The sequence below is a fragment of the Perissodus microlepis genome, chromosome 7 (genome assembly GCF_051167445.1).
Source record: "Perissodus microlepis isolate ML-2025 ecotype Zambia chromosome 7, ASM5116744v1, whole genome shotgun sequence".
Classification (NCBI taxonomy): Eukaryota; Metazoa; Chordata; class Actinopteri; order Cichliformes; family Cichlidae; genus Perissodus; species Perissodus microlepis.
Window position 1 is genome coordinate 46,693,910 of NC_140467.1, and position 26,842 is coordinate 46,720,751.

Sequence of the window (26,842 nt, forward strand, 5' to 3'; positions counted from 1 at the left end):
CGAAGTATGTTTACATAAACTTTACAAAAAATAGCCCAGCTTAAAGCAGCCTGCACATTTGTATATCTCTTTTTTTTTGTCTAATAATCATGGTCAAGCCCTTCCGATAGCAACTTAGCCAGATGGCAAACACCAGATGTTCATGATTACTGAGAATACAAAATGATTCCCGATTTCAACATCATTAGCAAATAAAAGGGAGGGCGAGGGGTTGAAAGAAATTTCTGTTCCTGCAAAGGTCTCTTGCCCAGATGTTGTTGCGTAATAACTCATTGAAAATGAAAGCTCTGTTGTTTAGTATTGGCTTCCAACCTCTGGAAGCAGCCAGCCAGCTTTGGCTGTATGAAGCCGGGCTGATGCCCACAGGAGGTAAAGCCCCAGCCATCGTTGATGAACTGTCTGTGAGCCAAAGGATGGATGGACTCTCCGCTGCGCAGTGTTTGTAAGCCAGAGATATTAGACAACTAGCTGCAGCTACACAGACATTTAGCAGAGCTGACGTATCATAACATGGATTTAAATGAAAGAGGATACACTGAGCCTCAGAGGGTATTTTGTGTCAGTTACATGCAGGATCTCCCTTTTGTGATAGGGATGAGGATGTCAAACTGCAGTCACAATGAAATGAGTAAGTTGTGTGGGGGGAGTTTTTTAGGCACCTTTGTGAAAATAAAAAGGTAAATAACTTGATTATTTACACTGCTTAATTCATATAATTCATAGCACTTTATTCAGAAAGACACAACAGGAGGCACTGTTCGCAGTTTTATATCCTCTATCCTTTAGTTCTACATCCATAATTGCTCATGTCCTGGTGGTGTTTGGCTTCAGGCAACGCTGTCCTCTAAAATGTTATTTCTATACGAGAAAACTCCATTTTCAATAGGAGGTAAAATTATATTTTAAAAAAGATCAAGTCACTTTTAAAAGCCTGGAGGTAATACTTAATGTATTTGAAATGAGATCTGCTGTCACTGCAGCTGCTGGCCAAAGTGGTGGGGCAGTCTCATTTTCAGATGAGATTATTTGTCTGATGACGCTCATGGGGAAATTAGATTGAAGCCAGCGTAGTGGTACTGAGAAATGTTGAGAGGCTCGCAGTCTAAGAGCAGACGCACTCAAGGTTATTAGGGGGAAAAAAATCAAAGGACCGATGGTGGTGCAGATGTGGCGTGCCAGAATCATCGTCTTAGTCGACTATTTCCTCTGTGTCACTAAAGGACGAGATGCAGAAAAAGCTGAAAAAGCCTGAGAACATAAAGTTTCATTGAAATTGCTTTTCAGCATCTGTTAGGCAAGACCAAAGTGCTGGACTGATAGAATGACACTGCTATTCACACCAAACCAACACTTTAAAAGTAGCCATTTAAAATCTACTTAACCCAATGAATTAAACAGCTACACTTGATACCTGTTTTAGTGTTGTATTTTGGTTCATTCCAGAAAGGTTCAGTAGTACGAGGAGATTGTGTTGCCCCTTCAGACACTGTTGAATTATTAATCGGAGCAGTCTCACCAGGTTCCCACCTAGTGTCACTTAAATCCTCCTTAAGTTCCCTGACACACCTTGGCTTGTCACTCCACAGGCCATTCGAGGGAAACTGCCATAAAAAGGGCGTTTTCATGAGAGCACCAACTCCTCAGTTGACAGCAGTAAATATTAGCTAGTTGATTAGCTGAATTAAGCTAGCAGCCTAGTTGATTCCTACCTGATAGCCAAAGTGGCTACACCCCAAATAATGTTTCACTCTACTCCTCTATTCCTTAAATTTAAAAGGGTTTTCTATAAAACAAACCCACCACCCTGGATAAATTATCTCTCGAGACCACATATATTTTGCTATCAGACTGTAAAGACTCTAAACTTTTGGTCCGCAGTAAATTTGTCAGTTTAGCATGGATGCTGCCTCAATTGGCTAAATAACTGCAGTTTTTGGGACACAACAAGTTTGGGAAACATTGTTGAGCATATTATCGCATTTAATGCAAACTTCATAACGTGTCCAATATGTTTACAGACAAATGTTAAAGATGACAAGCTGCAAATTAACCCATGCCGATTCAACGAATGCTACAATTTGTCAGGATAAGTGGGTGGGCCCTTAGATCTGGTCTAGTGTCTCCTGCAGGTTCTCAACGGCACTGGGCTTTTGATAAAAGGTCAGCACTTTGGGCAGTGTCATGTTGTTGAGTTGTTCTGTTTCTATAAAACAGAGTGTGTATTTGACTGACTTTACATCCCCTAAACTATTTACACACAAGCGCATATCTTTCCATGCTTTTGGTGAAGTTTGTTTCCCATCTTTAGGCTAAACTACACCAGCTCATGCTGGCTGTAACTTTATGACAAAGGTCAGAAACAGCATTATTTGTCTAACTAAGAATGGTCCAGGTAATGGGTGTATTTGCAAAATACACAGCTACTGCACAGATGCAGTATTTATCAAATCATGGGTCTGAAATGACAGATAACACCTTTGTGCATGTGTTCAGTTCCTTCCTGTCACCTATTTGGCACATATCACAACATCCCGACTGTAATTTGGCAACCAGACAAGTACACACACATGACATCACTGATTGAAACCGTACCAGAGTCTTAAGTATCTCAGAGGGACACGGGTCACACCTTGTCTGTCCTGTCCTGTAATGAGAGAAGAGAGGGTGTCAGCCTGTACACTCAAACAAGCCCAGGCACACGTCACATCAGCACATTAACTCAGCGATTCATTGACCCGCACCCAAGTGCCCTTGTTTTCAAAGCAGCCCTCCATTCATTCACTACCGAGATGAAATGGGCTTCTCTGATTTTGGAGGGGAACAGGAGGGGGTGTTAGTGGGTGGAGGATCAGATGACCAGTCACTCCTGTTTTGCTTCAGTGAGACTATATAGGTCACACCAGCCTTTGACTAATTAAAAATTCAGGATGGGTACCTGCTCTGTTCTCCGGAGGCATGATTTTTTATTATAAATGAAAATAAAATCTATTAAACATCCTTTGCCACCTCAGTCTAACAGAGCAGAAAATATGATGTGTACACATAACTTGGTTAAGCTTCAAAATTACTGTTAACGTGTCTCACACACTTGCACTAAAAACACTGTGAAAAGACACATAAAAAGGTAATAATAAAGTTACCTCCCAGTTTTGGTGGTCTCCTGATGTCTTTTGTACATCAACTATTTTGTAAAAAAGAAAACAAAGAAAAATAATGATTTTAGTATATTAATTTTGTCTTAAGCCACCCACCATGAACGCTGCTAGGCAAGCTTCCTTGTAATTTCTTTGAGTAGACTTCAATAATACTTCTCCAGGCTTCCTGGAGGACACTCAAAGCTCTTCTTTTGATGTTGGCTGCCTCTTGTTCATTCTCTGTAAATATGATCCTACACTGCTTCAGTAATGTTGAGGTGCAGCCTCCATCTATCCAAGGTGTGCACACTGGTGAAGTGTTTGGGATCGTGCTGAAAAATGTAGTTGCCAGTTGCCAATCGGGTACTTTCCAGGTGTTTCACAATCTAATGGTGCTTTTTTGCATTCCATAATATCCACCATATCCCAAACACCACTAGCTAAAGTGTAGTCCCAAACCTTGACACAGTCTCTACCGGGTTTTACAATTGGTTGTAAATACTCACTGTTGTACCTCTCTCTAGATTGGACTGAGAGTGAGTGAAAAAGCAGCCAAAGTCCAAAGAAAAATTCAAAAAGATCTTCAGAAACCCAGGAGAACTATTACTCAAGAACACTTTAAAAATTACAAGGTCTGGCTCCTGGGAAGCAAATAGATAGAAAAACCTCAGTACAGCACTGTAATAATTGCTGAACTCTTTGTTTAAAGTAGTTTAAAGGGTCAAATAGTCCACACAACAGCTAATCTGTGGTGGTGCACTGGCTTAAGCAAATGGCTTCTATTTTTAAGGCATATGAAGTGCATGGTTGGCGGCAGTGACAGTAAAGGGAGAAATGCAAGACAAATCTCTCTGTTTCCAAATTGCTATTTTCATAATGCAGTTTTTTAAACTGTAGTTTTGCCTCTGTGCACCACCAGTGTGGATTTGAAATCAAACAATCGATTTGTGGATGACAGAGTTGGCAGAGTAAAAGAAAAATAAAAAATCAGTCTTGGCTTCCCTTTTGTGATGATGGATGAAAAATGTGGCTAAATTGGGAGATATCCAAGGGTTCCTTTTGAAACTCGGCGTACATGTTTTGTTTGCACCTGGGCGGAAACAAATGTAGGTGACCTAATTAGAGCGGTGACATGCAAGCAGTTCTTTCTTTTTAAATAATTTCATGATGCAGACTAAATCCATCTGCACTTATGGCTAGTAGGAAAAAAGGTTTAACCATAACTAGAAGTGCATGAATCCACAGAGCTCTGTGTGCTACTGTTGCTCAGGTTTGAAAAGGTCTGTCACTGGAGTCATTTTAGCTCATCCAGGTTGTCATCTATTTGTACTGATCAAATTAGCAGAAACACAGTGACAGATATTAGCTAACAGTGATAATGCATCATCAGCTATGCAGGATCTGTGTTTGTGTGTGTGTGCATGTGTGTGTGTTAATGATCTCCCCTGATTCTAATTGATTTCTTGAACTTGGTAGATGCAGTGGGAAGTGCAACAATCAGACTGCCCTCCAGTGGTAATAGGCAGTACTGCATGTCTACAATGTTTGATTAAGAACATTTAGAAAAAACACGACAACCGCTACAACATTAAGACCACCTTTCCAATCTTATGTTGCTGCACCTTATCATACCTAAAAGATATCAGAAGCAGTTTATATGAAGTGGATGGGGGCACACTGTCCTGCATTTGCAAAGTTTAGCCGGGTTATCTAAGCAAGGAACCAGTTTCCAATTATGTCACATCACCTGCCAGTAGTTTTCATGTTTTAGCTTTTTGGTTTATAACATATAGTAAGATAAATTGTTTCTTTCGGCACAGAGTTCAGAGTACCTTTCATATCCAGATAATCCCCTTTTGGCTAAGATTACATTGTTCCAGCTTGTAATTCCAGACAGGATATGTTCATTTGTGATTACTTATTGTAGTCTAATGTCCTTTTGGGTCTCCCTAAATGACCCCGGCCTCTACAACCATCTGCAAAGAGAATTAAATACAAAATACCTGAAATGACATCTACCTCCACACAGGAATATCCATTAGAGTAGTACAACTGCAGCAAATCTGTGAAACAAGTCCTTGGTGCTTTTTTTGTTTTTGTTTTTTTTCCTGCCCTGCCTTCTCAAATTTGCAGACCTGTTATGTTGATAGATGGCGCTTTTATTTATATCTGGCGAGGCTTCTCATGAGAAACGCTCCCCCTCTCAGCTGCAGGGCTGCTGACTTGAATTGTGCCTTATTGGCCACACAGCACACAGGGAAAACAGATGGGTAATAAGGTCAGAGCAGACGTACCTCACACCAGCACAGACAGATTGCAGACGCACCAGCTGTGCTGACTCAGGACAACATTAGACCCAAGGGAGCCGGATTAAGATCTCTTTTTTTGTACAATCGGGAAGCTGTTGCTTTCTCTGTTATTTTTTTTCTCAAGTAGAGGTTAATGCAAATGAAAATGAAAGAAATGACCATATTTTTTCAGTCTGTTTTTTATTCTCGTATGCAGTCCCACATTAACGCATTATTTTCTGCAAAGGTGGAAGAATTCAGATCACGCACATCTGTCAGCTATTTTCTGCTTTTTTACTTTTGAATTCTGAGAGCCATGAAGTCTGCTTCCCTTTGAGTTATTCATCCCTCTCCAATCTGACTTATAGTGACTTGTCTCTGTTATGTCTTGCAGTCTAATATCTATCCTGTCTACATCAATCTAATACCTACCTGTCCAAATTTTGGACTTGTTTCAGGGTACTGTGGCCAGTTTGCTTGAAGAAGCAGACTGACTCAGCCTAGTAAACATGCAACAAACAATACCTGGACCTACCATACCTGGGCTGTGGTGTGCTTTGCCCATAAACCTTGCCAACACTTTTAAAAGGAACCATTACACTTTCATTCCCAGCTGTTTGTTTGTTTTTAATTCTTGGACTTTTTAATGAAGCAGCTTTGGTGATGCTGCTCAATCAACCAACTGTCTGTGTTCACAGCCGAGGCTGTGTGCCTGTGATGACCAAATTAGGGATATCTACTCTCACTGACATCATACGGACCAAACATTTAAAAATTGAAAAATAAAGAGGTTCGGGCATGTTGAGCTCAATTGTTTGAAACTGTGGGCGGGTTTAATATGACCATCCGCTAGCGCACCAGTAAATGTGAGAGCAAAAAGACAGCTCAGTAATTTTGTGTTTCTTTTGAGTTACTTGTGTTTTAGCTTGCAATAGAAATGACTGCAGGAAATAGCACCCATTGACATTTATTGTTTACTTCACATCATCTTTATCCCAGAGATTATTCTGTCCTAAGAAAAACTGGTTCATCACGCAGACACAGATGCACTATCCTCTATAGTGGCACTGTTTTTCTCACTATTTATTACAAATGGCCAGAGATCAGCGTGCTTACACAGTTAGTATTGTGAGTAAGTTGGCAAGCTGAGCTCAGGCACTGCTATGTTTAAGTCACTAACTTGTCTGGACTCTTGTCTTGTTGTAATGACCGAACCAGCTTGATGCCATTGATATTTGGGCCTTACACAGAAAAAATATTTTCTGTGTGATAAACAGTTAAAGAAGATTTTTATAAAAATATTTTTAGGTGCATCATTTTCAGCAGAAACCCTCACTGGAACTATTTTTTGTTTCTTACTGTACTTTTTTAATGCCCCATAATTCTTCACAGGATTTATTTGTTTTAGAGAAAGTTGATTCTGTTACAAATGTGTAGCTTTATTCAGACCTTTGGAGTTCTTCTTGTAACGGGCGGTGGAAATTGTTTCTCAATTCTGTTTAAAAAATGAAGTTTGTTATCCTAATCTAATAATCTAATCTGATTAAACACATCGGTCTCAGTGCAGTTTAGCAGAGCTGTCAGTCAGTTACCTTGGAATAGGTTACATAACTCACAATCACAATCATGGATGTATGTATTTGTATCCATTTATTCATTTGTACTTGATTTATATTGCATTGGCATATGTAGATATTTACTGCTACCAAAGAGGTTTGGTTTTTGGTGGCATTCGCGTGCATGCGTAACACTCTGCCTGTAAAGAGCTCCAAAGGTTTTGGATGAATTGTGATAAAACGTAAACCTGTAGGGATTTAAAGCTATTAAAATTCGACTTGCATCCACAAACGTTCAACGTCAGTTAAATTATTTATTGATTAAAAATTGACCCAAAAAAGCCTTATAACTTAAAGTTTGGTGGGTATTGTCAACATATAGAAAATACTGTTTAAAGATTTAAAATATCATCTCACATTTGACCTCTGACCTTTTCTTCAACGTCAATAAATTGATATGAAGCTCAAAAGTGATAATATTCCCATATAGAGCTTTTTACAGGGAATATATGGGGATTCTAAATACCACTTTACTCTGGACCTCTGATTTTCTCTTAAAGATCAAACTTTCAGAAAATGTCTTTTTATCTTTAAAACTATTTTTAAAATTCTATCGCAAATGGTATATGTCAATTCTACACATCACATTATATTTTGCATCTACATTTAACCTTTGTACTGATCTCCAAACTTTTTAAAGTGCATTTAAAGACAACAAAGATAAACAAACATAAGAGACACTAAACCAAACCAGTGTAAACCAGTTTGTTTTCACTTAATTAATACATCATATGTGCATTTCAAAATCTGAATCTGTACATTTGATCTTTTGTTTTTTATTCCTACATTACTTCAACTTGAAAATGTTATTTAGACAACATATTCCTTATTTAAACACTCTTTATTTTACAGTTTTACTGATTACAGTATGTTTCAGAGGTCAATAAATTATTACACATTTTCGAACAACAGGCACCTTAACTCCTTAACTGTGGCTTATTCACGTAGATTTTTTAAAAAAATCTTACTGTTTTCCCTGTAGTAGTTTTGATTCAGAATAAGCACTGCAATAATTACAACATCTGTCACAGCTGGAAAAGAAACTCAAATCTACGCATATCTTTAAATTAACCAACATATAAACATCACAACCGTATAAGTCTGGTGAATAAAAATCTGTGTTCAGTGCATAATGTGCATGGCATCGGAGAAAAACATTCACCACCCCGTTGGAGTCTGGAGCTTTCTGCTTCAGTCCTCGGTGTCAGAGCTGTCTGCTGGGTCGGTGTTGTGAGTCAGCATGTAGTTGTCCATGTCAATGGAGGGGCAGTTGTGAAGGGAGTAACGCAGGCGCTCAGCGAGGATGGCCTGGCTCGTGTAAGGGGGCAGGCGAAGAAGGAAGAAACAGGTCTGAGCGGTTGGAAGTCCGTTGATGGGCTAAATATGAGCAGCAGAGAGAAAAAAAAGTAAACCTTAATAATCTTACTCTTGGTATTTGTTCATGTAACCAGCTTCGTCACCTGGTTGTGATCTCCTTACCCTGTCCACCTTGATGATCTGGAACTTCTGCGTGATATCAGCCAGGTTGGAGGGCAGCCTGGACCTGCCAGAGACGAAGCGTAGGAAAAGCACCCGCTCCTCATTCGTGAACTCCTCCAAGCTCTGCCAGAACCAGCAAATGAGCTGGTGGCTCTCGGTGATATCGCGGTAACGCACCAGCTTCTTTAGCATCTCGATGGAGACTTCTGGCAGGCCGCAGACCAGCTGCTCGAGCTGCTGTGCCGTCAGCAGGGAGAGGAGGGGCACGGGGATGATGGTAGACATGCCCTCTCTCATTGCTGCCACCTGGACATAACAGAACAAGCTCAGCTTTGATACTTCTGAGGGACGAGAACAACAAGAACAACAAACAGGGTGAGCAGCGAGCACTAATGGAAGCTGGCGGGCAGACCGGGGCACAAAAAATGAAGCAGAATTGAACTAAAATGAAACAAGCAAACACAACTAAACTGAACTGAAACATAAATGTACCAAATAAATGAAATACAAAACTCTACTCAAAAGTTTTTGTAACATGAAACATTTACTCTTAACTACAGGCATAAAATAAGCGACCTGATCAGTATGATTGCAGGCTGCATGCTCAGATACATTTTTTTCATGTTAACACTTGACTACATTTTTGCCAGTCACAGCCAAATCATCCCACAACACTTCAAACCTGGGAATCCATCTCATGCAGTCTGTATTCCAGAGCTCTCTCCACATATTCAGTCCGGTTGCCAAAGGTCAGAGAGATGTTTTGACCTCCGGAAACTACAGGTACCAGCCTTCCATCTGCACTGTGGGCCACGAATGAATCCAGCGGGATCATCTTCAGAGGGAGATAACACAGAGGAATAATAATGGGAATAAGGTGAAGGGTTGAGAAATAAAGGACACAAAGTTTAGGAGGAAGGCGTAAAGGAAACATTAATATTAATTCATTCTGCAATAACCCAGTTCACACAATATCTTACCACATGGAAATTGTCCTCAGTGATTTCACTGTTTTCGAGGTGAAGGATGCCTTGGAGGTTGCGGTAGGTGAGCAGGTCCACCTCCTCCAAGTCAGCTCCCCCGAGTGGCATCGAGCAAAGCTGTTTCCACACCCAAGGAGCCAGATGAAGGTCCAGAGGTTTCTTAGTGCGGATGGCCACTGCCATCAAGATACCCAAGAAGCGAAACTGGACCATGTGATCATCCGAGTGCGCCGCTGGATTAAGCAGGAACCTGTGAAGATACTCAGTTAGTGCAAGAGGCTGTGTGTTCTGTTACACTTCTAAAACACTCATAAATGTTTTTATTTTAAATGTGCACCTGTCAGTGTTACTGCCCACATCTGCAAAGCTATTGGGAGTATGAATCAGAAGATCCACCACACCAGACTGCAGCTCCTGGTGTAAACACATTACCATTTATCAGTTAAAGTAAAGAACGTTCCAGCCTGCATTATTAGCAATCTCTGACGTTAATGTGCGGCTTTCATCCCCACCTGGCACATCTCGGTGATGGTATCATCAAACACTCCGCCAGCATCGTCAGCTCCCTCTCCTACCAGCTTGACCTTCCAGGCTCGTGACGGCAGCCGCAGCTCCAGAGGATTCAGGCTCACCACTTGCTTTGCAATCTGCACAAAGATGGGTTTGCTTGAACGCCCTCTGCAAAGGAGTAAGAGTGAGGGAATATGAAGGTTTTAATGGGCACACAGAACAAGTAACAGGTCAAAACAACAAAGGTGCCAAACAAAAGCCCTGAAATTCCATTATTAATCCTGGCCGGCCAATTGGAAACACAGCAAGCCGTTCTGGCCAAGTCCTGTTTTTCCACCAGCTGGCTCCTGAAGACATTCACATGCTGCCAACACGCTGAATGTCATGGTCATTCTTACCTTGTGGAAAGCCGTTTTACAGTGATCTGAGGCCCATATGTTTTGCCCTGGGTCATTGTTCTGCCAATCGAGCGCACAAGAGGCAGAGTGTTGACCTTGGGTGATAGAAGGCCTCTGAGCTCCCCTCGTATAATGGCTGTTGTTCCTGAATTATAGCGTGAAGTGGACACCTGCATATAAGGATGGAAGGGACAATAAAAAGGAACAGATGCACAATTATTGCCAAGAAGTATTTATTACTCTTTTAACACATTAAAAAGAGCAAAAAAAGGGGATTACAGGTACCGGATTTTTGGTGTCCAGGTTGAGCAGCCTCCAGGATTTGTACATGAGATCAGAAAAGTGGTAGAGTACCCTGAGGCGCATGCTGAGAACATCAGGGCTACAGTCTTTCAGAGTGGTGTACTGGGGAGGGACTGACTGTGGAAAGCCTAACTGGAAATTTCCAGAGCCACCTGGAGATAAAAGTAAAACATGCAGTACCAGGTGTGTTCCCATTCATCCATCATAGTGTGTGCAATGTAACGCCGTATGCGTCTGTACCTGAGTTCTTCATCGAGGTAGAGGGGGTGGTCCACGCCGAACTGTGGCAGCGGCCAGCAGAGATCTGCCTGATGGTTTTACCCTGGAGGGCTGCGACAAGCGTGGGCTCTTTCACTGAGTTGGCGTGCCCAAGGCCAAGCTGGAACACACGCATTAAAACACAACATGGCAAGATGTTAAGATGTGCAATGTAAGCACAGCCTGTCATTTTCAGAGCACGCCGATTACCTGTCCTTCGCTGTTGCAGCCCCAGGCATAGACGTCTCCAGTGGAGGACATGGCGAGCACATGGTCACAGCCCACAGCAATGTCTTCTATAAACAGTCCTTCCAGGGACGGCACCACCTGGGGGCAGGATTTGTTCTTCAGCATGGAGTCCGGCAGGCCAATCATACGCTCTGAAAAAAGTAATGCAATTTTTTTTTGTAAGTTTTAGTTTCCTTGGTAGCAGGAAGTTTAAATTGTCTTGCTGTACGCTCAATCATTCAGGTAAGGAAGCATTTTCAGTCTCCCACTGAAAACATCCAGATGCACAGAATCAACTTTTGGGGATTTAGGGAAGCTTGCAAACAATATTTCAACCAATAATGCAAACACTGTTGGGTTTACATAACATGTTTGAATTTGACAGTAAAATGTACCTTGACCAAATGTGTAGACATGTCCATCACAGGCCAAGGCCACAGAGAACTGAGTTCCACAACAGACCTTCTTAATTCTCTTATTGCAAAGTTGCTCAACTTTCTACAAACAGGAAAAAAAATAACACAAACATAAACTTTTTGTCCTTCCAGGATTCCTAAAAGTGAATCTTTGGTAGCGCTGACCTACCTGAGGGTAGTATTTTGCTGTGGAAGAACCAGTTCCCAATTTACCATGATCTCCATCTCCAAATGCCCACACAACCATGCCATCAAGAGACACCACCAAAGTGTGATTGAGACCACATGACACCTGAGAAACGTAACCAAAGTTTGATTTTTTCAGTATAAAAATTGACATTTAAAGTCTTTTACATTCAAAGCCAATGCTGTCCATGATTTACCTGTCCAACATGATATCCCTCTAGTGCAGCCACCCTTTCAGGTAGCATTTTGTTAGATGTCGACCTTTGACCCAGACGGCCAGATTCACCACTACCGAAGGTGAACAACTTCCCATCTGCTGTAACCACAGCAGAATGCCTGAAGCCACAAGCGAGCTAACAAAGCAAAGCTGTGTTTAATTCATCTATGTCAACAAATATTTGTGTTTAAATTCACTCAGTCAGTGAACTTTGAAAATATTCTTTTTTTTAAAGCTACAAAGTAAGAAGCACTGCAATCAAACAGTGGCTGCATTTAATAAAATACAATAAACTCATGATTAGCTTTATTGAAAAAAAAACATTAAAATATCACATGACAAGTTTGGTGCAAAGACTTCCTCGATACCTGAACGACCTCTTCTCCTTGCAGCGCCTCTATCTGTTTGGGTCTCCTCTGTCTTTCACTGCTGCCATGACCCAGTTTTCCAAAATCTCCGTCTCCCCAGCTGAATACCTCCCCAGTCTCAGTCAGGGCCATCGAGTGTCCGTCTGACCCACAAGATGTCGCCAGCTGTGTCACCACGTACCCTGCCCACAGACAAGTGTAAATTAGACTGATACAAATTTACAAATGAGAGGAAATTAACAGTTAAGCCTAATTACAAGCGAATACATCCAAATGCAGTACTACAAGGAAACTAGTTTTCCTTCCAATCTCTTGAGGACAAAAAAACCCCAACAAAAAACCAAAACACTGAGAGATTCAAAAGCAGACCAGCGCCGACTGGTTCTTACCCCCTTTGGGAATACTTTACCTTGAAAAGCAGAGATAATAGTCGGAACATAGAGATCATCAGAATTCCCTTGGCCCAGTCTGCCATATTGTCCTTCTCCTACAGCCAGTACAGTCCCATTGGACTGGAGCAGAAAGGTACAGTTCTGACCACACACAACCTGAAAGACAGTTGAATCGCCCAAAAAAGTGAAGTAGCATTATAAAAGAGCAGCAATCAGGAACAAAGACTGCACCCTGAGTGAAACAGTACCTGCTGTGTCTGTAACAGAGAGGGTGCCAGTGTAGGCATCATAAGATTGGTTCCCATTCCAGCCAGCTGCCCGAAACGTCCATTGCCCCACAGATACACCTCAGTCTTTCCCCCTAGTTGCCAATCCTTAGAGACACAGGAGGGCACACAGCACTTTCAGTCAATCGAACAGCCTAATGTTTGTCTTTTTCGTTTCCTTCACACCTGAATTGTTTTTAAGAATGGCACAACTATTACCTCCGGTCTACTGGTGGCCCACGACATCAGCTGCTCATCCATCCTGAAACTCCACTTGCTATTGTCCTAAAGGACAAAGGAGAGCATAAAGTTGCAAGAAGTCAATACAAGAGAGACTATAATATAATAGAGACAAAGCAACAGCATCAAACAGAATGTCCCTGCTCACCAGTGCCTTGGCAATTTTATTGTCCTGCACATCCTGAAATGCTGAAACAATGAAGGCTTCAGGGAAGGCAGTGCCACTGGCTATAGCCTCAGCGCTGCGCACTGTGGTGGCGTAAGTGACTAGCCAGGTCCACTCTGGAGGGCAGGAGTGAGCATCGGGGTAAGTGTGGTGTGGCGGGTGTGGGTAACAGCACAGGTGTTTCTCCAAGTACAACCCAACTGTCAAGGAGGCCAGGCTCTGCAGGAAGGCACTGTGGACGAGCTGGTCGCCAGCTCCCACATGGGTCTGCAGAGAAGACATTCGAAGTCATGTCTCAGTTGTAGAACATGAAACAGCTCCAATATAGCTTCAACATGCAGTTTAAATAAATTACCCGCTCATAGTTGTACTGCTCCTGCAGCAGCAGGGGCAGCCTCTCCAGGAAGACAGCCAAACAAGGTGCCCGATTTAGACCCGAAACGTTTTGGCTTCTGAGGACCATACGACAGGAAGCTAGCACGTGATTTTGGTTGATCCAGTCAGGGGTGCAGCAGATCAACAAAACATCCTGGGAAATGACAGAACAGATATTTTTACCCAAGCAGCACTGAGGCAATTAAAATGATTATAGATGTTAACGTTATTATAAATATAGAAATAAATGAGATATACTAGCCACACATTAGGGCTTTGAGTGATTCATATTACCTTTGACCTTCCAAAACAGGCAGCAACCCCCATGTTTGGTATCCACGTAGTGCTGACAGCTGAACCCAAACCGGTAACAGTTTGTAACACCGAACCATCCTGTAACAAGCAGAAAGAAACACATGGATTACAATTTTGCAGTGAATCACGGCAAGCAGTTCCTTCATTACCACACAAAGCAGATGGACTTAATAATTAGGGATGTTGGCACTAATTTAAGAGGCAAATAGAAATAATCTTTTTTTTCTGACCTGTAAGGACCAGATGTTGAGCAGACCCCCTATCCCGCCAGACACTAGAGCTAATCCACTGGAACAAAATGAAAGGGACTTCACGGCCATAATGTGGCCATGAAGTACAAATGCACACTTTGCACTATCCTGCTGTAAAGAGAAGAAGAAAGACGATTTCATAAGATAAAATTGGTTACACAAACAGGTGACTTTATGAAAGCAACGAAATAAAACTAACAGCACCAAAGAGCTTTAGCAGCAGATCCAAACTCACCTTGGTCTCAGTGTCTCTCTCCTGGCTGTTCAACATGCTGGGCAACGATACAACAGTGCCCCCCTGTGGCAGTGTCCAGACATACACAGAGCCATTCTGACAACCTCTGTCAAACCACACAGAAGAAAGACAGAAATCAATGATCAGCATGAAACCTACATGAATTTTTCTTATTATTATTCTTCTCCTTCTCTAAAATGTTACAAAACTGTATTAACATACGCGGCCAGCATTAGTCTGGGATCAGGTGCTCTTCCAGGGAGTGGACACCATTCGGCAATGTTAACAGTACTGGTGTGGAAGAGATTGTGGAGGGTCACCCAGGAGCTCCCAGAGCGTCCCAGTACCTTTACTACCTCTGACCTCCCCAAACAGAGCAGCAAGTGTCCTGTGGGGTCCCACTTTAAGGCGCACACGCTGTCCTATATCGTAAAGAGCAGGGCAGATGAGCAGTCAGTAAGCATCTCATGTTAGGAAAGTGAAATCATGTGGCACAGCAAAAGATAAAACACATGACAGATGACTTTATATTTTTTTAAAAGAGAACCCCCCCCCCCAAAACTGCCACAATATCGAGACCAAATTTTCTGCAGTGCTCACTAATACATCGCAGTTAGAGTGAGTGTGGATGGCAAACCTGGAAGAGAGACAGCACTACGGGCTGCTCGTTCTCATAAGTTTCTGTTGTGGACAACAGGATCTTCCCACTGGGATAGCCCGCTGCAAACGCTTTGTCCTCACTGTGCCAGGCTACACACTGGGGAGCTAGAAGACATATGAGGTTATTGGACGTCTCTGCATGATGAGAGTTTACTAATATTTGATAGATATCACTCTTAAGTCTGTAAGTCTTCATAATTTATATTTGTGAATTTAGAGCAAGCAGGCAGTTAGCATAGCATTAAAGCAGGAACAGGTTAGCTGTGTCTCAGATTCAACACCTGTTAATATATTGATTCAATTTTGGTCACCAGCTTTGTTTTTAAGCAGCAACAGTTGTGTGTCAGACTCTCCTTACCCTCGTTCCTGTGGCAGGCAGTGAGTTCAGTGCTCCTCACAAGCAAGTCTGTTTCCTGCATTGTGACCTGCAGCCAGCACAGTGAGCCATCCAGCCGTCCCACCAACAGGCTCTCAGCGGGTCTATTCTTACAGGCTGCAGACTGGTCAAGCACCCACAAACTGAAGGCCTGAGCCCAGCAAAGAGCAGTGACCCGAGAGCCCTGGTTCTCCACGTGACAGAGCGATCCTAAAAAGCAGCAGAAACACAGTCACATGGGCTAAAGTCTGTGTTTTTGTTTGACAGGTCACAGAATAATGTGCCTTGATATTGTCAGTCGTGTCATATTCATCTGCAGAAAGTGAGAATTTTCTCTACATTTTCTCTATTAATTTAATTCTTAATTTATTATTATTATTATCATATCATTATTATTTTTTGAATGAATGTAACTATCAGGCATTCAAGCTTGATATGAAGCATAAGCAAGCTTTTTTTTAGTTATTTTATCCTTTTAATTTTAATATAAAATGCAGAGTACTGAAAGAAAGAGTTCTTCATTAATCTGACATTATTACAGAACATAAATATAAAATTTACGTTTTTATTATTAGCTGCAAGTAACTGTAAAATCTGAAAAACAAAAGACTTGTAGGAACTACCTCTAATGTTCATGATGTTGATGTGTTTGTTCTCGGGGGCAGCCAAAAAGTTCCCCCCTGTACTCCAGTACACAGGAGACATGAGATGACATCTGCCAGCCCTCTCACTGCTTGATCGGTCTGTCTTACTGCAAGTATCAACGGGAAAAAGGATACGTTACAGCAACACCAGTCCATTCGTATAATTAAAACTTTATGAGCAAGTATATTAGACTTTGAAATGTAAATTAAGGCTTTGTTAGATTTGGTAGTTAAAATGTGTATAAAATGCAAAACTACAAAAAAGTATAACCTGGTAATACAGGAGAAGGTGGTCTGTAGCTCCACGGTGTTGTGGCTAATGCTCCATAGCTGTACCACTTTGTCCTGAGAACATGTAGCCAACAAACTCTGCTCACTGCTCCAGGAACAGCTGGCCACCTAAACAGAAGAGAAACAGTGTAAACGTACTTTTAATTTACATCCACTCATCCATCCATCTTCTTAACTGCTTATCTAATTCAGGGCCACAAGAGGATCGACTCTATCCCTGCTATCACAGGGCGAGAGGCAGGTTCATCACAGGGTTAACACACAGAGACAGAATTACTAATCAGCCACTGAGCATGTCTTTGATGTGGGTACCTGGAAGTGAACCCACACAGGCAGAGGGAGAACATGCAAACTCATTTTACTATATACTTCACATTTACCTGGGAAATGCAAGATCCCAAGCAGTATAAAGTATTATAAAGTCATAGTTACAGCTGTGAGTGTAATCATTTATATTCTAAGTGGTGGGGTTTTTTTTAGCAACAGGCCTAAGGTAATAGAGAAGATTAAAACTCAATCTTTCCAGCAAAACAAACCACAAAACACATCTTACACAACACAAAAAAAACAACAACAAAAAAAGGATGCACATATGACTCACCTTGTTATAATGTCCTTCCAGTCTCTTAAGGGGGCATTTCCGCAGGTCACCAGCCAAGTCGCTGTATGTTTGAGGTCGATGAGAACTGTCCTTTCCTGTGGCAGCCAAAGCCTGCACCAGCTGTTGTGCTGCCCACTGGCGGTGTTTACTGGTTAGCCGAGCAGAGAGGACACATGCTGCCAATGCATTTGCCAGCTCCAGAGGGCCAACTTTGGCACTGAGGTGTGGCAAAGAGGAGGGAGTCAAAGAGGAAGAGCCCCCCTGGTTTCCTGCATCTGAGCCAGAGGAGAGCTATTTTAGTAACAGTGCATTAAATCATTACACGCAGTGCATCCAGTATAACAAACAGGCTCTCTCTCACCATTAGTCTCGTGTTCAGCTTTGTCTGGGGTGTAACAGTGATGGCTCTTTTCAGTGAGCAGGGACACCAGACTTTGTGTGACCAGGAACGTTGGCGGCGTCTGGTCATGATAGTCCCTCTGCTGCTGGGCTCCTGGGTTTGCAGCTGTTAAGCTGGCATTCAGGCATGCTCTTTGCTGTGGGTCACTGATAGCTCCAATATTAACCCCTGTAGCTGCTGCCATCAGGTCCTAACAGAAATAACGTTAAACATACGTTCACGTTTTTAGAATTACTTGAAGTTCAGGCAAACCATATTAATAAACAAATATTGTTTTGATGTTTGTGTTCAGTCAAACAACAGAGTAAAGTGTTGTAGTTATGAAATAAAAAAATAGGATTAAGTTTATTAGCATTTGTATTTGTTTGGCGTTTTCCGGTGACTCATGCAAAATACTGGGACACTAATTTTTTACTTTTCTCGTATAATTTGAGTTATCTTTATCTATAGACCACACTCAGCTAGATCATCAATAAAGATTTAAAGAGGACATCCTTTACTGGATGTCCATGGAGGCTATAATTACTTAAACCTTCTACACACCAAAATCGCACACAAGACTCAACTGAACCTGATTTTAAACAAGATCACATGACTTTATCAAGTTTTTAGAACTCAAAACCTGAATTATCTATAATCAGCAGACTGACAGAAGAAAACTAACCTGAGTGCATATCTCCACCAGCTCTCTGTAAGCAGTAGGACTGTGGGACACCACACTGCCAATGGCTGAGGTAAGAAAAGTGAGGCAGGTGGAGTTGCTGCCATCTGTCGCCAGCCCTCTCATACTGGACCGACCGTCCATGCAGGTGTGAGCCCTGCCACCTGCCGCTAAAGTCATCAAACGCACCAGAATACGGATGTCTGCCAGACCCAAGGACTCAAGTCCATTAGACTGGCTACTCACTGATGCACTGAAGATGGTAATAGGAAAGGACTCATGAAACCACTCAGCAAAAGAATAAATTTTAAAAAAGAATACAGAAAATGTTGTTGATTTTATAACCATACTAACCCTGAGGCAGTTTGGGACAGCGCTCTCATCACGATGCTGTAAGCAAGCAGAATCTGGGCTGTGGATGTGACTCTCCTTAATGCTTTCAGTCTATCATGAGAGTCCCTCAGTGATACTGCCTGCTGTCCGAGGCTCAAAGAGGTCTTCTGCTCAACAAGGGCATTCCCTATTGGGAAGAAATACGTAAAAACATTTTAATTAAAAGGAAAAACATGATTTTGAATGGAACGGTAAAACCTAAAAACACTTATGTAGTGTGGGTGTGCAAGATATTCACAATCCTAGATCCAAATAGACAGCTGGAAGTACTATTTGTGTTTCAGATGTCGCGCTATGATAAGTGAGCGATGAATCACCACCCAGCAGTGAATAAAACTAGGTTTTGATCCTAGGGTCCTGCTGCCAACATGCACAGAGGGAATGTGGGCGTGTGTTACAAGTCTAAAAACTTAGCAAACCATTCACCAAAATATAAAAAACAGTGGACAGTAAGCTTCTGAGTATTTATGGCTTGATTCTTTGTGAATGCCTGGCAGTTTATGTACAAGTCTGCAGACACATTTTTGTTTTTTATCATTTTGTTTTTCAGTTCTGTACCTGTACCTGTTAAAAGACATCATTTTATGCATCAAGGTTCTGTAATTCTGTTTTAACTTAAAAAACTACAGCACTTGGTTCTTTGTATAACAAAACAAAATGAAATAATACCTTTGGGAACAGGTGCTCTTGAAGGAATAGCTGAACTGTAAACTAGCGCTCCAAGTGGATCTGGCTCTGTAAAGGCAATGGGGTCTGGTACCAGCTTCTTCTCAGTCAAACCGAGCGGTCTGAGCAGGAGCCCAAAATCTTCCAGCCCTGTCAGTTTCTCTGTGTCATACTCATCTTGGTGGCTCATCTCCCAGTCATCTACACAAGCAGAAGGACCATTCATATTGTATATTCATTATAAAGTCAAAGATAATTGTTCTGTTGTACCTCACGTTAGATAAAAAATACCTTCCATACCATCAGATGTGCTGTCCATCTGGCCAATTAAATCTGATGTCAGGCCTTTAATCCTAAAGCAAAAAGTAGGACACAACAATGATGAAAAGTGAGAAAAAGAGTAAATCCAAAAGGTTTTCTTCCTTACATTACATGTGGAGCATGTTGCATGAGTCTACCATTTCCCATCTGTACATTATCTCCTGTACCTTTCATATTTGGAGTTTGGATTGCTTGCATTTGCAGCCAGGTACTTTTCCCTGCAGGTGCTGCAGAGGAGGTAGAAGGGGAAGTTGGAGCCACATTCCCCTTTGAACCAAACATCCACGTAGGCCCCAGTGCTGTCATAGCCCTTACGTGCAGCACTCTGCCCACAGCCTGGGTGTCGTCGCTTTATGTGATTGTTAAACTGCAAGGTGAGGGTGTTGCACAGCTCACATTTAACCATCTGACTGTGTTCCTCTCCAGCCTAAAAGGGGCATAGTAAAATGCATGTAAGGACAGTAAGAGAAGAGCCTAAAAAGTTATGCATGTGGACTTCGACTATCAAAAAGCATACAAGTCAAATCTTTGTTTAACTGGACTAATTTTGCATATCAATTCAGTCACTTATATTTATTAAAGTCTTTAAAGAGATTGAGATAGATTAAAATTATATTTTTTCATGCACTTTAAGTGCTTATGTGTCACCTCCACTATCTGCAGTGTGTCTCTCTCCAAGCTGAAGAATGAAGGGGTGAGGAGGTCCTCGTAACTTTCTTCATGGTATGGATCATCCATGTAGCCAAGCTCTGACTCTTCCTCAGCAGAGTAAGGGTGAAACTCTACCTGCTCCGGCCAATCACTGACAGCTGTGTGCTGTTGATACAACTGGGGGAGGGGGCTGGGTGATGGCAAGTCTGAAAATAAAAAGTTTTGTTAGAATTGAAAATACAATATATTAAAAGGAACTGCTGTCCGCAGCTGATCTTTGAACATAGTTTAAATGTTTTGCATTTCATTTTGATTTTCCTCTGTGTCTGACCTGCCCTTCGGAACAAGGTCCTCTGAGTGGGGCCTGAGCGTCGCCGCCGGGCCGGAGGAGGTCTGTTCCTAGTGAGGTGGACATCCAAGAAGTTCTCCCTTTCAATCCAGTCGAGCCCGGGCAACAGGCTGTAAATGAAATAACTGAGGCTGTCAGTGTACTCATTAAATGTACTGAATGTACTGAGTGTATGTTCATTGGATCCCTCACCTTTCAGTGGTGTGACTGGTGGGGCGCTCGGGACACTGAACTGTCTCTGGCCCATCTGGGGACGGAGTCTCAGGAGCCCCCTCTGGTCTTGGTGACTCAGCTACTTGCTGCTCCTCAGTCAGGGGGTGCTCTAGCATCCAGCTGGCCAACACCTCAATGGTTTGTGAGTCCAAGTCACCTGCTACATCTGGGGGAACCACAGGGAAGTTGAACTGTCAGTTCAAAAGGAAAAGATGCATCGCAGAGTGCTGCATTGCTAATTCATGTCAGACAACACCATGCGACCACTACTGTTTATAGTCTGAGATCACCAGGCACATCTGACAAACGCAGGTGTGACAAGAGAGTGACATCTGTGATATAAAGGGTGAAGGTCTAAAATTTAGATGAAAAAAAGGTGGTGCCAAAAATGTGACAATATTCACATACTTTAAGTTGCTTACATGCTCATAATGTATGTGTACCATATGAGAACAAAATATTGTGAATTGGTCCATTTTTAACAATGCAAATCTTCTGTGAAGATGAGATTTTTTATGAAATACTGCAAATTAAAGAAAGTGAACTGTGCAAAAACTTTTCCACAAGTGGTGAAGAGAATCTTAAACTGATCAGTATATTGTAATGCTAAGGTGGGGAGCCACTGAGGTGTGGATTGTTCACAAAAACCCAGTTGAAAAACTGGAAAGTCTCAGTTGATGTCCACCAATGAACAGCAACACGAAAATCCCAAAACTAGAAAACTGAACTTCTTATCAAAGAAAATGCATTTTCTCAATCAAAACGACACTTATCCTATTTTAGATACTACAGGAAGGTTGAAACACGCAGTAAAAGGACAGATATTAAGAAGATAAAGCACATGAAGCAAAAATGTTGTGGCATCAGACACACTACACAAAGCAGTACCTGCTGCCTCCATGGCCCAGTAGATATGTCTCATAGAGAATCCCATTTCTAGCAACCGACTGGTGACAAACATTTGTGTCCGTTCTGGTGATTGAGGAGATAAGAAAAAGTGCACAAAAGAACAGAAAACAAAAACAAGCCCACAGCTCCATTTCGGGAAATATATGTGTAATTTAGCAATTGTTTTTATTTGTTTATGCTGCCTCTTACAAGTTTAGATTATGAAAGGCCTCCTCATCTTATGTAAAGAACTCCACTTTCTTGCAGGCTTGTAGATAATAAATGATTAAAGTTGCAAGTCAACTAGCCCTTTAATCCAACTCTATCCCATGATATGAAACACAGAGGAGACCTTTAGTCTAAAGGACCTAGCTCAGAATGCCACCAACATAAATGACAATGAAAAACAAAGGTGCCATTCAAGCATGTGAGTGCATGCATTTGATAGTATTAATATCTGACTAACAGCAGAGCAAAACACATGCTGTTTTGAGCAGCAAGTCTGCTGTGACCAAAGGCTAAACATTTATAACCATGCATAAGACAGACAATTCCAACTCAGTTACTACTGATCTACTGTGTTCCTTTGAATAAACGTTTCTTTTACACACTCCATCATTGATCAGAATCCTTAAAATGTGATATTTTTCTTAAATTAGATGACTTTTTTTTCTCGTGGGTTTTTTCTCCCCACCATTGTCTCTGTGCTCATTCTTACCCAGGCTGCTTCTGGCCTGTGTGCTGCAGGGACCGGGTTCCATGAAGCTAGTCTGCTGTTCTGTGAAGGCATCACAAGAAGCAGAGCTGGCAAGGCTGAAGCAAGGGTGCAACACAGGGGGGGTGCTAACCAGTCCCGTAAGCGTAGGGAACCGAGTTAGCACCATGTGCCTAGAGGAAGTGAGGATACAGCATGTAGAGTAATGACAAAGCAGAAGCAGCGCTGCACCAATAGGGTTACATTTTCAATAGACAATTAACATATTAAGTACATGAAAGGATCAGTTGAGCTTTATTCATTCTGATTCACTGCTACATATAGATAATTATGTATTCATCTATATTAACCTATATCATTCTGAAGTCTTTGGTCAAAATCTTCTCCTTCTTCTTGTTAAAACAAGCAGAAGTGAGGGCTTTAAATGTTATCTGCAGTTTTAACACATGTGACTAGAGCTGTGTTTCTGTTTGCCTCTTGAAAGCAGACGTAACACTGACACTACGGTCAGCTGGTTGAGTTAGAAGAAGAACAAGCAGGCAGAGCTGCAGCCTTGGTTAAAGAGAGTGCAGGCAGAATCTCTCACTCATTTTTCCATATACATCCTAACTCACCCATTCCCTGGACTTCAGAATAGCTGTTGCTGCCAAAAGACACAGGTCTACAGCAATCAGCAACAACATGAGGACTGACAATAAGACTAATTATTGTGATATTTGTCAGAGAAGTTACCAGACCTGGTGTTTCATGTGGATTACACAATCACTTTAAATCAAGTTAAAATAACATATTTGTCACAATTTATACTCACTGGAGGAGGCTGATGGGAAGGAAAGGGTTAAAATTATCAAGGCTGTCAGCCTGAAGATTTATTGGGAGAGAGGATGCCAAATCTGTGTTAGAGGATGAGGCAGAGGCTCTGTTTGACTGGCCAAAGACAGCAGTGCCTTCGGAGCCCACGCTGTACAAGGACACAGAGCTCGAGGACTTGGAGATGGGCTGAGAAGACAAGTGGTGGCCTGATTCTGCAGGAAAAGAAACCGTGAAGGTTTTATGACTCCAAGTTTCTTACTACACAAATGTTTCTATCTATTTATTTTTTTAAATTAGTGGCGACAAGCACAGGTAAACTTCAAGTCTAACAGTAGAACCGGGTCAAGTTCATCATAAGAAAAATTCAAAGTTAAGATACAAATATATTAGGTCTGAACAGTGATCATTAACATACTACAATAGTTTTTTACCTCGTAGCTATAGTCTGTTTAACATAGTAACTATGGTCTTTTATTAAGGCTTAATGATTAAATATTTATAGCATGTAGGTTTTGCATTATATATTTTCTATGAAGTGTTTTCTGTCTGGTGAATATAAACATTGACATACCCTTGTTCTCTTTGTCCTCCTGCAGTCCTTTAACAGCTCCCTTGTATATCATGACTTGAACTCTCTCCAAATCAGCAAGAGACACAGTCTGTTTGATGGGGCAGTGTCTGACTGCCCACTTCACCATGCTCTGCACCACATACTGCAGCACCGATCTCAGCTCAGCACTTTCATCCCACTGTTTACTGCCGGCTTTAGCTTGGTCACAGTTTGGACTGGACAGGGAACTCCCCGAGGAGTTGGGGGGCTCATGTTTTGGCACTAGAAGCAGATCTGACAGTTTCTCACAGCTAAAAATGACAGTCAGGGATTTCAAACCTCCAGTGAGAAGGTATGACACTCTGAGTGCCCTAAGTTCAAGTGCAAAGGCATCCATTCTGGAAGTCTGGAATGTCTGCAGAGGCTGAGCTTGAGAGGTCAACTCCTGCAGGTCAGTGATCTTTGCTGCATCTTTGGTTGAGGATGGTGACGAGACACTCTCATCTTTCTGCTCCTTTTTCCTTTCATTTTCTGTCAGCCACGTGACATCATCTTGTATGTCTTTATCCAGGTATTCTTTGATGTTCTCCCCAGAGTACTTCCTTCTCGGGGGCACGTGAGCACCTAGCCAACCCTGTTCCTCCAGCAGCCCCATCAAATAAATCAGATCTAACAACACTGTTGGTTTGAGGCCTCCCAGGCGGGTGACATCACAGCAGGATATGTCACAGGGATCCAGTGAGATGATCGGCGTGTCGCTGGGTGACCAAGAATTCATGGAGCTTAGTTATTGGGAAGGATGGGAAGAACCCACAGATACAGCATGGAGTGATACCAGGACGGATTCAACAGGGATTAATGGATTTAAGAATGAAGAGGAAGAAGCAAGAAAAAAAGTAAGATCAGAGGGCTAAATGATGAAAATAAAGTAAAAATGTTAGACAGACTGTAGAGAGAGTGAAAAACAAACTAACAGAAAGGGAAAGAGTAGAATCATACACATGCTGAAAGGACCAAGACAAAAAAATATAAGAATCATTTCATGGAGGTTAATGAGAATCGTCATTTACGAAAAAGAGAAATAAATTCATCAGAAGTAAGTGGGAATATGATCTCATTTTGTAATACCTGACAGAGAGGTCTGCTTCTTCCCACTGTAGCTTGGCGAGAGAGCTTCCTTCCTTTAGAATGCCGAGAAGAATAGCTCGACGCCCGCTGGGTTTGTGCAGGCAGAGGCCTCCAGCACGGAGACCGCCATCGACTCCTCCAATCAGAGCAAATACCGGCCACACTTCAGTGCAAAGAGCAGCCAGCTTGGCCTCAGACAGAAACCGACAGTGTGACAGCACGTCCTTTGTGTGATCACCAGTCAGGTCCTTGTCGTTCTCTTCCTTTTCATTGTGTGACGCACTGAGGCCTGCAGGGGAACATAAGACACTGACAGTAAAACAAAGCGTAACATCCATTTGGCAAACAAGTGCCACGCACTCCTGGTATCCCACTGCAAGTTGATCATGAAACCTTAAACCTAAATAAAATCCTAAACAAGTGAAAATGGACTTCAAGTGAATTTTGATAATAAGGACAAAAAAAAGTTACAAATAAAGCATAAACATAAGGGGTTAGTATTATTTTGAAATAAATAAATAGACCAGTGTGGGGAAAGCAGCTTGTTTAAAGATTAATTAATACTGCAGTTGGTGTACATCACTACATTTGTATACAGATTCAGTGGTCCCTTGCTATAACGCGGTTCACCTTTTGCAGCCTCGCTGTTTCTTGGATTTTTTTGTATGGACTTTTCCATGGTTATTTTTTATTTTTTGGGGTTTTTTTTCCAGCGCACTGTGTTCTGCGTCCTGATTGATTGACAATGGTCTACAGCCAATCTCGTGCTGTGTCTCTTGTACAGTACAGAATGCGTTCAGCTTGTCAAATTTACAATTTACAATCTTCGATCATTGCAGTGTGACTCTGAAGTGCTGTACTGTAAGTTTGTAAGTTTTCTACCCAACAAACACAACAATGTCCACGAAACGTTTTGCCCCTGCAGGTTCCTTTGGTTTCATTCTATAATACTGGACTTATTTTTCTACGGTTTGAACTTTGAGAGTGTTTAAACAAGAGAGAAAAGTGTGAACATATTCATGCCTGTCTGAGAAAAGTGTATAAAGTGTGTAGTGAGGGGTTTTACAGCCTTAAAACATCTATAATAATTGTAAAAAATAAAGTTGGCTACTTCGTGGATTTCACCTATCGCGCGTTATTTTTGGAACGTTACTCCCGCGATAAGGGACCACTGTAATATCTGAATTAATGCCCATCAGTCTGTCTCCTTACAGATAAATACAGACAGATGAATAGAGTTTTCTATACTAGCAAAGTGTTACTTAACTTTTTAAAGAAAACCTAAGTTAGGTGTGTTTAAAAGCGAGCAAGTTAAACATGTGACTGCTGGGCACGCTGTCTTCTCCCCACTGTCCTATCATAATAAAAGATTAAAAACCTAAAAGAAAACAGAGGCAGAATCACTATTTAAGGGGGTAAATGACCTGTACTGAAGTTTCCTGAGTTATCCTCTCTCAGCAGGGGACCAATGAGCTCCAGGTGGGTATGAATATACTGGTTTATGTGCGGGGACCACTGGTCACACTGGTGGAGCCGACGCAGCAGATGCACTGTTGACTCGAGTAGCACAGTAGCCCGGGGGCTGCAGAGAGGGTCTCCAGGAAGCAGACTGCTGGGCATGCCTCTCATCTGGAGATCACTCAGAGCCACCTGTGACGAGTACAGAATTTCACGTGTTTGGGGGGTTTTGCAGTACAAAATATTTTTGAAACATATTGTGCAGTATGTGAAACAACACAAGTTTTTTCCATGTATAGCCCAGTGCAGCAATTATCCAGTAATATGATGTTAGGGCAAAGCCTGTATGCGTAGCTGCTTGTGTTTCCAGATATTTAACGTTACCCATGCTTATTATAAATCTGATTCAAATAAATAATAAATCTAATAAATCTGTGCAG

General features: G+C 41.8%; 1 protein-coding gene across 5 annotated transcripts in view; it reads right to left on the bottom strand.

The window, feature by feature from the left end:
- Positions 1-7,860: 7,860 nt before the first annotated feature.
- Positions 7,861-26,842, bottom strand: part of LOC146383897 (putative E3 ubiquitin-protein ligase HERC1) — a 40,925-nt gene continuing 21,943 nt past the window's right edge. For 2 of the 5 annotated variants that reach the window (XM_084935458.1, XM_084935457.1), the window contains exons 38-80: positions 26,369-26,594; positions 24,945-25,233; positions 23,838-24,574; positions 23,265-23,478; positions 22,457-22,626; positions 21,739-21,822; positions 20,830-21,016; positions 20,620-20,747; positions 20,286-20,494; positions 19,805-20,064; positions 19,617-19,669; positions 19,320-19,517; positions 18,612-18,777; positions 18,261-18,510; positions 17,558-17,786; positions 17,197-17,471; positions 16,576-16,703; positions 16,284-16,411; positions 15,643-15,870; positions 15,262-15,389; positions 14,847-15,046; positions 14,625-14,730; positions 14,369-14,500; positions 14,118-14,216; positions 13,804-13,977; positions 13,431-13,715; positions 13,262-13,327; positions 13,025-13,150; positions 12,794-12,932; positions 12,385-12,566; positions 11,997-12,152; positions 11,783-11,905; positions 11,593-11,695; positions 11,180-11,349; positions 10,952-11,090; positions 10,694-10,863; positions 10,409-10,578; positions 10,013-10,178; positions 9,838-9,914; positions 9,498-9,750; positions 9,200-9,352; positions 8,518-8,823; positions 7,861-8,415 (exon numbers count right to left, since the gene is read on the bottom strand). In XM_084935458.1, coding sequence (XP_084791584.1) covers positions 8,230-8,415; positions 8,518-8,823; positions 9,200-9,352; positions 9,498-9,750; positions 9,838-9,914; positions 10,013-10,178; positions 10,409-10,578; positions 10,694-10,863; positions 10,952-11,090; positions 11,180-11,349; positions 11,593-11,695; positions 11,783-11,905; positions 11,997-12,152; positions 12,385-12,566; positions 12,794-12,932; positions 13,025-13,150; positions 13,262-13,327; positions 13,431-13,715; positions 13,804-13,977; positions 14,118-14,216; positions 14,369-14,500; positions 14,625-14,730; positions 14,847-15,046; positions 15,262-15,389; positions 15,643-15,870; positions 16,284-16,411; positions 16,576-16,703; positions 17,197-17,471; positions 17,558-17,786; positions 18,261-18,510; positions 18,612-18,777; positions 19,320-19,517; positions 19,617-19,669; positions 19,805-20,064; positions 20,286-20,494; positions 20,620-20,747; positions 20,830-21,016; positions 21,739-21,822; positions 22,457-22,626; positions 23,265-23,478; positions 23,838-24,574; positions 24,945-25,233; positions 26,369-26,594 — 7,968 coding nt within the window. In that variant the 3' untranslated portion in view covers positions 7,861-8,229. Of the gene's footprint in view, positions 8,416-8,517; positions 8,824-9,199; positions 9,353-9,497; positions 9,751-9,837; positions 9,915-10,012; positions 10,179-10,408; positions 10,579-10,693; positions 10,864-10,951; positions 11,091-11,179; positions 11,350-11,592; positions 11,696-11,782; positions 11,906-11,996; positions 12,153-12,384; positions 12,567-12,793; positions 12,933-13,024; positions 13,151-13,261; positions 13,328-13,430; positions 13,716-13,803; positions 13,978-14,117; positions 14,217-14,368; positions 14,501-14,624; positions 14,731-14,846; positions 15,047-15,261; positions 15,390-15,642; positions 15,871-16,283; positions 16,412-16,575; positions 16,704-17,196; positions 17,472-17,557; positions 17,787-18,260; positions 18,511-18,611; positions 18,778-19,319; positions 19,518-19,616; positions 19,670-19,804; positions 20,065-20,285; positions 20,495-20,619; positions 20,748-20,829; positions 21,017-21,738; positions 21,823-22,456; positions 22,627-23,264; positions 23,479-23,837; positions 24,599-24,944; positions 25,234-26,368; positions 26,595-26,842 lie in introns of all 5 variants that reach the window. The other 3 variants (XM_084935456.1, XM_084935454.1, XM_084935459.1) reach the window with 2 other exon arrangements.